At 40.1% G+C, this 10,204-nt stretch overlaps 1 protein-coding gene across 1 annotated transcript; it reads left to right on the forward strand.

Annotated features, from left to right (window-relative positions):
* The first annotated feature begins 393 nt into the window (after positions 1-393).
* On the forward strand, positions 394-8,209 carry LOC129490242 (olfactory receptor 5A1). Its single transcript, XM_055293944.2, has 2 exons — positions 394-768; positions 7,164-8,209. Exon 2 carries the CDS (start codon positions 7,197-7,199, stop codon positions 8,142-8,144), a length of 948 nt encoding a protein of 315 aa, XP_055149919.1. The 5' UTR covers positions 394-768; positions 7,164-7,196; the 3' UTR covers positions 8,145-8,209.
* Positions 8,210-10,204: the final 1,995 nt, after the last annotated feature.

Here is a 10,204-nt window from a genome sequence, read left to right on the forward strand (position 1 = left end):
TATAGTGCTTAGCACATAGTAGGAGCTCAGGAAGATTAAGGTCTCATCCTTTTAACATACTTCTGGCCAAATAGTTTCTACTAAGTAATGGAAAAGAGTCAATAAATATGTATTTACAGATAGGCAATGTTGCTTTATTTTGTGGAGTGGTGCTTAACCTATCCTTATGTTTCACTGCTATTCTGAGTTTCTTGGTCATGTACTACCAGAAAATATCTTGATTGGCCTTGGGGGATTGGAGGCCCTAGCCACTAGGATGGAGTTTAATAAGCATCAGTTTCGGAGCTTTTCGAGTTTGCGTTCTAGACAACCCCAGAGAGCAATTAACCATAAAGATGTGAAGTTCGGGTGATACATTCCTCCCTTTCAAAAAGACCCTCAGGGGCAAATATAATGAAACATCTCCAAGGAGAGAAGAAAAAAAATCTCTCCCCAATTTACCCCCAACCCCAGCTTTGAACATTTTCCCAAAATGACCCTAAATGCAGATATTAGCTGATACCAGAAGAACTTCTTAAAGATTACAACCTCCATCCTTTCTTTATATATCTTTTTCCTCCTTTACTCTGCCCCAAAACACACCTTCTATGCACCAGGAGGATAGTTGGTCCTTGATAAAAAAAAAAAAAACCCAGCCTCAAGCTCTCTCCAAACTCATTAGCACTTTGGGAACTGGAAGCAGCCACTGAAACCCGATTAAACTCCTTCCAAAGCAGAACAATTCAAGACAGGTATCAGCTAAAGAGCAGACAGAGCAGGAGCAACAGGGTAAGTACAGTTTACTCCTTGTCTTCATGCCCATATTAATCTCACATGATAGAATTCCCTATATCCACCAGCCCATATAGGTAACCAATAAGTTCTTTGGCTTTTAGTTTTTCTCCCTGCACCTCTCAATGCTATTTGTCTTTCCTCAAATTCAGCCAAATCTTTTTTTGTACTTTTTAAAAAATAGACCTTATTTTTTAGAGCAATTGTAGAGTCACGGCAATATTGACCAGAGATTTCCTATTTATCCTTTTTCTCCTACGCATGCATAGCCTCCTCCATGATCAACCTCCCCCACCACAGTGGTACGTTGTTACAATCAATGAACCTCCATTGGCACATTATTATCACCCAAAATCCATAGTTGACATTTGGGTTCACTCTTGATGTTGTGCATTCCGTGGGTTTGGACAAATGTATAATGACATGTATCCACCGTTATAGGATCATCCATAGTAGCTTCACTGTCCTAAAAACCCTCTGTGCTCTGCCTGTTCACCCTTCCCTCTCCCTGACCCCTAGCAACTACTGATGTTTTTACTGTCTCCTTGTTTTGCTTTTTCCAAAATGTCTTATAGGTGGAATCATACACTATGTAGCCTTTTCAGGTTGATTTCTTTCACTTAGTAATAGGCACGTAAGGTTCCTCCATGTCTTTTCATGGCTTGATAGCTCATTTCTTTTCGGTACTATACTTTTCAAGATGTCTGCTGTATACTTTTTTGTTTTCAAGCATTCTCGGCTGTCATTTAAGTACTTAAGTAGAATATGGAAACTTTGAATTTACAGATTTTTTTGACAAAGCTTTTTAAATATACATTATTCTTTTCATATTTGAGCTTTCTCCAATTGAAAATTGAAATTCCAGATAATATGCAGAAATTTAGGATTTACATTCAATCTTGTTATCTGTCTCAGATAATTCTATGCTCTTGATTTATCAGTTGAATAGTTTTCCCAGTGCAGTGTTTTATTAATTGTTGTATACGATAAGCTGGACCCTGTTTGATATAGTTTGAATGTTTTTTCCCTCCAAATCTCATGTTGAAATGTAATCCCCATTGTTGGAGGTGGGGCCTGGTAGGTGATTGGCCCACGGGGTGGATCCTTCATGGATGGGGTAGTGCTATCCCCTTGGTGATGAGTGAATTCAGGCAACAGCTGGTTATTTAAAAGATCCTGGCCCCTTTCTGTTGCTCTCTCTCTCTTGCTTCTGCTCTCACCATATAAGATGCCCACTCCCCCTTCACCTTCTGCCATGATTATAAGCTTCCTGCAGCCCTCACCAGAAGCAGATGCCAGCATCACACTTCTTGTACTGTCTGCCGAACTGTGAGCCAATTAAACCTCTTTTCTTTATAAATTATCCAGCCTCAGGTAGTCCTGAAAAATGGCCTAATACACTATTCTATATTGTCTTAAATGGGACATATTACTAAAAGAGAGCTAAAAGAAACACATGGTCTCTTCAACTGGTAATCAGTTGACTATTAAATATTCAGTAGCATTTTTTTAAGTCTTCAGAAAATCATGATGAATTATTAGCTTTATAAATGCATTAATTGTTCATTACAAATTTTGTGAACAGTAAACCCAGCATACTACTAGATGCTAAGGTAAAACAAATATGAAACCAGTCTTTTCAAAAACCAAGGTTACTCTAAGGAGGGAAGTTTGCTCACCGTGATAATCTGAGTGAGGCATTTAAGAGCCTGATTCTGAAATCACAGCCCAATCTTGGTTCTTCTCTACTGCTCCCCTGATGAGCTTCCTGAAGTACATTTGAGCCCTTGCAACTACCAAGATGATTAAAAGGGAATGACATTTCTGAAGGAACCTCTATGCCCTTAAACACAGCCTCAATTATTAGTAAGTAATCCAAAAAGTAATTTAGAAGGCCTGTAATCCAGACACACTTCACATAGCAGATTTTCCAAACACTGCAGAGGCCTCTAAACTCCAAAACTCTCCTTCTCTTTTCTCACTAATGCTATGAATGATACCATCTGAATCTTAATTCTTGAATTAAAGTCTTGACCCCTTTAGCATTGTCACCTTACATTGAGAGGAACTCCTCATTTCATCAATCATTTGTACATTCAGATAAAAGAAAGACCTGGAAGAGCAGCATCTTGAGGGCACAAGGCACTGACAGGGGTGAGAGGAAATGGCATCATGAAGTGAAGGACACCAGATCAGGATTGATGGGGAAATCACAGAACACCTCCAGCTCCACAATTTGGCTGAGGTCCTTCTCATCATTCCATTTTTTCCTCCATCACCAACTGTGTCTGTGAAGCTCAAATGAGGCAAATTTGGTTATAAAGTTTAACACTTCTTCCAGATATATTTGATGGAAAATGAACAGAGTCATAAATCAACTCTACAAGTCCCTATCAATTACCTAGTATCTTCTATGTGCAAAGTACTGTGCTAGGTGCCTGGTTTTACTGTATTATTATCTTCCCGTGTCCGTCAAGGATAGTGTAGTTCACGCAGATGCTGGAACTGCATCTATGAGTCTAATGAGGTCACTGAGCATCTCAGACTCTTCCTCTTCAGCTCTGTAAAATAGACCTGGTGTTGATTATACCTGTATCATAGAATTGTAGGGAGTCCAGGCTCCCCAAGTTTTCTGCGAGAGTGAATAAAACCTCCTTTCCCTCTCAAGGGAAGAAGCACCTCTTCGTGAGCAGGGTTCCATGCCATAAAACACTCTATACAACCCTTAAGATAACTTCTCTCTAATGTTCTAAAATAAGCTCCAGGGCATCCATATGTGGGAATAAAACTCTACATATGCTTTTCCTTTTGTTTCAATTTGTCCAGCTCCACTTTCTGTTTCTGGGGCTGGGAAATCTCATCCTTAAATACAAAATTTCTCCCTCCTGATGACAACATTCAAAACAGACTTTCAATTAACCCATCAGACCTCCAATCATTAAGTTCCTCAACCTCACTCATAAACACTTCTTACAAACCTGCATGGTCCATTAGTGAACTTCTTATTTCTCTAACATAAGCATACTTCAACATATAAGGAGGATGTGCTCCAAAATTAATGGTCAGTTCTATCAATAATACTTTAAGGAATAGTTGCTGCTGATAACAATCACAGTCCCAGTTTATTAAGCAAACATTCTATCTCAAGACCCATCATGAGCCTTTTATACATTATCTTAAGCAATTTTCAAGCTCTGTTAAGTAGTTACTGTTTGTTCTGTTGTTGTTTTGAGACAAGGTCTCCCTTTGTCACCTAGGCTGGAGTGCAGTGGCATGATCACAGCTAACTGCAGCCTCAACATCGTGGGCTCAAGCAATCCTCCCACCTCAGCCTCTTGGTAGGTGGGACCACAGGTGTATGCCACCATGCCTGACTAATTTTTTCATATTTACTTTTATTTGTAGAGATGAGTTCTCACCATGTTTCTCAGGCTGGTCTCGAGCTCCTGGCCTCAAGCAATCCTCCCACGTCTGCTTCCCAAAGTGCTAGGATTATGGGCATAAGTCACCACACCTGGGCAGTAGTCACTGTTATCCCCATTTTACAAATGAGGAAATTGAAACTCAGGAAGGCTAAATGAGTTGCCCAACATCCCTCAGCTGGCAAGTGGCAGAGTCAGAATTAGAACCAGGCTTTTTCTGAAGCCCACCCAGGATCAAACCACTACCTTCTCCCACTCCCCTTTCTTCTAACCTGAATGGGTGCCCCCAAACAACCCTGAATCATAACACAGACTTCAGGTTTCTACCTTGCCAAATGGCTGCACCTCTACGGAATGTGTGAGGGCTCCCGCAGAGCTCTTTTTGTTTTAGCTCCCAATTTCTCCATGTGGCTCTACATCTGCTCTCGATTATGCCAAAGTTTGTTGCACGTTCCTCTTTTATTTCCTCAAAGGATAAAGAACCCTCTCTTGACTCTAGAAAGTTCACAAACCTTTCACAAACAGGAGCAAAACCTTAGAATATAGGATGAAGCTTAAAGTCATACCGACAATATTGTGACTAATGTGATGAATATCTAAAACTCTGCACAAATGACAGCATGGTGATAGCTAAAAGGAGCTTCACATTCTCCCATTATCCAAATTTGAGGAGTTTAAGCACTGAAAAATATGTAGAAGGAACTATTGAGAGGGGAGAAAATGGGCCCCAATTTCAAGGCCATCTGTCTGTGCAAGTTCCGGGAAAAAACATTAAGAAAGTCAATGAGACCTTAACTGGCAATGAGTAGATGTGGACTGATTTGTGAAAATTGATGATGTCAAAATAAAGTGGCTCTCCTAAATTGAGCAGAAAAATTTGGCACAAATACAGTATTACTTCCCAAATTGTGAAGTTATTGACTTGCAATGAGTTCTATAATATACACAAGTTACAAAGGTTTGTGTACTATCATACAAACACCTATGCACATAAACATATACTTGTACATAAAAAGTATACACCAAAATATTAACAGTTATTATTTCAGGAGATAGATGATAATGTTCAGTTTGCTTTTTTTCATTAATCAGGAACATGATTTTTGGTTTCAATGGTTCACATTTGTATATTGATCATATTAATCAAAATATCTCACAGTTCTTTAATTTAAAAGCCAGTTAAAATAATTTCATTGATTTCCAAATTATTTGGGTTAAGAACTGAAGAAGGATCAAGATATATTCCAAACCTTTAAGGGTCATTCACCATGAGCCACATGGCCTTCTGACCACGTTTTTCCTGGTACTTTCTGTAGGATTAGGGACCCAGTTTCAGAGACCTGATGACAGCAGTTCTCTTCTGATTAATCTGCATTGAGACTCAGTGTGGATGTGTGAGGGAGTGATGGGAGTCCTTACTGGTGTGGATTTAATAAAATCAAGTCCCTGATCTTGAAAGATGCTTCATGCACTGAAAATTCAAATAATTTGATTGAGGAAAATTCAGATAATTTGTAACTTAGATTTAAAATAACAACAGCAACAACAACAAATACTTAGAGAACAGTTACTATGGGCCAGGTGTGTTCTAAGAAGATTAGATGATACATGATGATGACGGTAGATGATAGACAGATAGGTAGGTAGATAGATGATAGATAGATAGATAGATGATAGATAGATAGATAGATAGATAGATAGATAGATAGATAGATAGATAGACAGATGATAGAAAGATAATAGATAGATGATGATAGATAGATAGATAGATAGATAGATAGATAGATAGATAGATAGATAGATAGATGATAGATAGATAATTAGACAGATCCTATAACAAAGTAAATACTATTACTATCTCTAATTTTACAGAGAGACAGAGAGAGTTCAAGTGACCTGGTCAACATCGCACATCTACTAAGTGAAGCTGAGAATTAAATCCAGGCAGTCTAGATCCAGAGCCCACACTCAACAATTAAACAACTCAGGCCAGGCGCAGTGGCTCACGCCTGTAATCCCAGCACTTTGGGAGGCTGAAGCAGGCGGATCACCTGAGGTCGTTCAAGACCAGCCTGACCAACATGGAGAAACCCCGTCTCTACTTAAAATACAAAATTAGCCGGGCGTGGTGGCGCATGCCTGTAATCCCAGCTACTCAGGAAGCTGAAGCAGGAGAATCGCTTGAACCCAGGAGGCAGAGGTTGTGGTGAGCCGAGATCATACCATTGCAGTCTAGCCTGGGCAACAAGAGCGAAACTCCGTCTCAAAAAAAATAAAAATTTAAAAATAAATAAATAAAATGATAACTCAGAAAGCTCAGACTGAGATAAATTTGAAATTCAACCTACATTAGTATATTTGGACCCAATATTTGATGAGTAAGAGTGTTTTTATATACATGTGGCCTAATCCTTTGCATTAAAAAATTCTATCTGATTAATCATCTCACAACTACATAGCTGAACCCAGTTCCATTGATCTTTCCTTCCTAATATTGAAACTTAGGTAAAGTAGATGAATAGTTATTCCAAGGCATGACCTGACTTACCTGAGGCACTCAGAACTGTCCTAATAATTACTCACTGGTCACTTGTGAAGTGTCAGGCACTTAAAACAAATCTGTGAAGTAATTGCTATCATCCAGTTTTAAGGATAAATAAACTGAAGCCAGAGATGTTAGCTATCTCACCCAAAATGGTGGAGGCAGGAGTTGATCCAGGGATTTTGGATCCAAAGTTTAAACTCATATCAGCTACACTGTACTGCCTAAATATTTAAGATGATGACTGCAATTGCCTTCTTTGAGAGAGAGAGATACTGAGACTGAGACTGAGACCGAGACTGAGACCGAGAAAGAGAAAGAAAGTCTTTGCATGAAGCTGTAACCTGTAATCCTCTGCCCTACCTGTCATGCATTTCGTAATTATTTGCTAATGCCACCTGTAATGTGGACTGTCATTACTATCCCAGGTCTGCATCTTGTCCTTGTGGTCCACGGGAAGCATGTCCATAACCAAAGCCTGGAACAGCTCATCAGTGACCATGTTCATCCTCCTGGGATTCACAGACCATCCAGAACTCCAGGCCCTCCTCTTTGTGACCTTCCTGGGCATCTATCTTACGACCCTGGCCTGGAACCTGGCCCTCATTTTTCTGATCAGAGGTGACACCCATCTGCACACACCCATGTACTTCTTCCTAAGCAACTTATCTTTCATTGACATCTGCTACTCTTCTGCTGTGGCTCCCAAGATGCTCACTGACTTCTTCTGGGAGCAGAAGACCATATCATTTGTGGGCTGTGCTGCTCAGTTTTTTTTCTTTGTCGGCATGGGTCTGTCTGAGTGCCTCCTCCTGACTGCTATGGCATATGACCGATATGCAGCCATCTCCAGCCCCCTTCTCTACCCCACTATCATGACCCAGGGCCTCTGTACACGCATGGTGGTTGGGGCATATGTTGGTGGCTTCCTGAGCTCCCTGATCCAGGCCATCTCCATATTTAGGCTTCACTTTTGCGGACCCAACATCATCAACCACTTCTTCTGCGACCTCCCACCAGTCCTGGCTCTGTCTTGCTCTGAAACCTTCCTCAGTCAAGTGGTGAATTTCCTCGTGGTGGTCACTGTGGGAGGAACATCGTTCCTCCAACTCCTTATCTCCTATGGTTACATAGTGTCTGCTGTCCTGAAGATCCCTTCAGCAGAGGGCCGATGGAAAGCCTGCAACACGTGTGCCTCGCATCTGATGGTGGTGACTCTGCTGTTTGGGACAGCCCTTTTCATGTACTTGCGACCCAGCTCCAGCTACGCGCTAGGCAGGGACAAGGTGGTGTCTGTGCTTTATTCACTGGTGATCCCCATGCTGAACCCTCTCATTTACAGTTTGAGGAACAAAGAGATCAAGGATGCCCTGTGGAAGGTGTTGGAAAGGAAGAAAGTGTTTCCTTAGGTCATGCGTAGAAACTTGTTTATCCAAACTGCTGGAGAATTAAACGATCTAAGCCTTCACCTCCACCTCTGCCTCAGGCAAGGGAGACATTTGGTGCTCTTATTTGTGGAGAATCTTCTCTCCAGATTCCTCTCACCCGTCCTCATGGTCACTTGTCTACTGACTGTGCCATAGATAGCCAAAAAGGAGAAGGAATGTCTTCAGAAAAAAAAAAAAAGAACCTCCCCAGGATAGCCTATTTTCACAATAATCACAATAACTAGCCTTTATTGGGCCCTTAGTATGTACCAGGCACAAAAGTTATTTAATTAAATACTCATTGCAGTACTAAAATACACAATGAACTATCCCTATGTTACAAAATAAGGAAACAGTGTGTCAGAAAGGAAAATTAACTTGCTCAGGGTCACCAAGGAAGAGGCAGAACTCTGATTCACACCAAGATCTTCCTGACTCCAGAGCCCACGGTCTGCCCAAACGCTGAAGTCCACATTCAACAAAAAAATAGCCCAAAAGTAGTACAAGTATATAACTCTTGTTACTGGCATATGGCAGAATCTGAAAAGATACACTATGTGTAGTTAAGGTAAATTACAAGAACAAGATGCCCACCTCATCAAATGCCCTCTCTAGGCTCTCCCTGTTGAATTCCCATTATGGCTACTGAGTAATTTGCTAAGCAAATGCTGAAGGACATTCCCCTTGGCTGCCATTTCTCTCTATCTCAGCTATGTAAGGGCTGGGGAAATTTGAGTCCAATGGCGTCACACCAATACTCTTCTTTTCTCAGTCTCAGTCCCCTAAACTGCCTATCAGTCAGTACCTCCTTGATTTTTCTTTAATATTTCACTAAATGTTGTATTTTTTCTTTTAATTTTATTTTATTTTATTTTAAGTTCCAGGATACATATGCAGGACGTGTAGGTTTGTTACACAGGTAAACATGTGTCATGGTGATTTGCTGCACCTATCAACCCATCACCTAGGTATTAAGCCCCACATCCATTAGCTATTTATCCCAATGCTCTCCCTCCTCCCTGCCACCTGACAGGCCTCAGTGTGTGTTGTTCCCCTCTCTGTGTCCATGTATTCTCATTGTTTAGCTCTTACTTACAAGTGAGAATATTGGATATTTCGTTATCTGTTCCTGTGTTACTTTGCTGAGGATAATGGCTTCCAGCTCCATCCATGTCCCTGCAAAGAACACTAATTCCTTCCTTTTATGGCTGCATAGTATTCCATGGTATATAGGTACCATATTTTCCTTATCCAGTCTATCATTGATGGGAATTTGGGTTGATTCCATGTCTTTGCTATTGTGAATAGTGCTGCAATGAACATACACATGCATGTATATTTATAATAGAATTATTTATATTCATTTGGATATATACCCAGTAATAAGATTGCTGGGTCAAATGATATTTCCATTTCTAGGTCTTTGAGGACTCGCCACACTGTCTTCCACAATGGTTGAACTAATTTACATTCCCACCAATAGTATAAAAGCATTCCTATTTCTCCACAGCCTCGCCAGCATCTGTTGTTTCTTGACTTTTTAATAATTGCCATTCTGACTAGCATGAGATGGTATCTCATTGTAATTTTTTATTTGCATTTCTCTAGCAATTAGTGATGTTGAGCTTTTTTACCTATGTTTGTTGGCCATACAAATGTCTTCTTTTGAGAAGTGTCTGTTTATGTCATTTGCCCATTTTTAGATAGGGTTGTTTGTTTTTTTCTTGTAAATTTGTTTAAGTTACCTTTGTCAGATAGATAGATTGCAAAAATTTTCTCCCATTCTGTAGGTTGTCTGTTCATTCTAATGACAGCTTCTTTTGCAGAATCTCTTTAGTTTAATTAGATCCCATTTGCCAATTTTTGCTTTTGTTGCAATTGCTTTTGACATTTTCGTCATGAAGTCTTCGCCGGTGCCTATGTGCTAAATGGCATTGACTAGATTTTCTTCTAGGATTTTTATAGTTTGGGGCTTTACATTTAAATCTTTAATCCATCTTGAGTTAATTTTTATATAAAGTGTAAGGAAGTGGTCCATTTTC

The sequence above is a fragment of the Symphalangus syndactylus genome, chromosome 1, assembly GCF_028878055.3.
Source record: "Symphalangus syndactylus isolate Jambi chromosome 1, NHGRI_mSymSyn1-v2.1_pri, whole genome shotgun sequence".
In the NCBI taxonomy this organism is placed as follows: Eukaryota; Metazoa; Chordata; class Mammalia; order Primates; family Hylobatidae; genus Symphalangus; species Symphalangus syndactylus.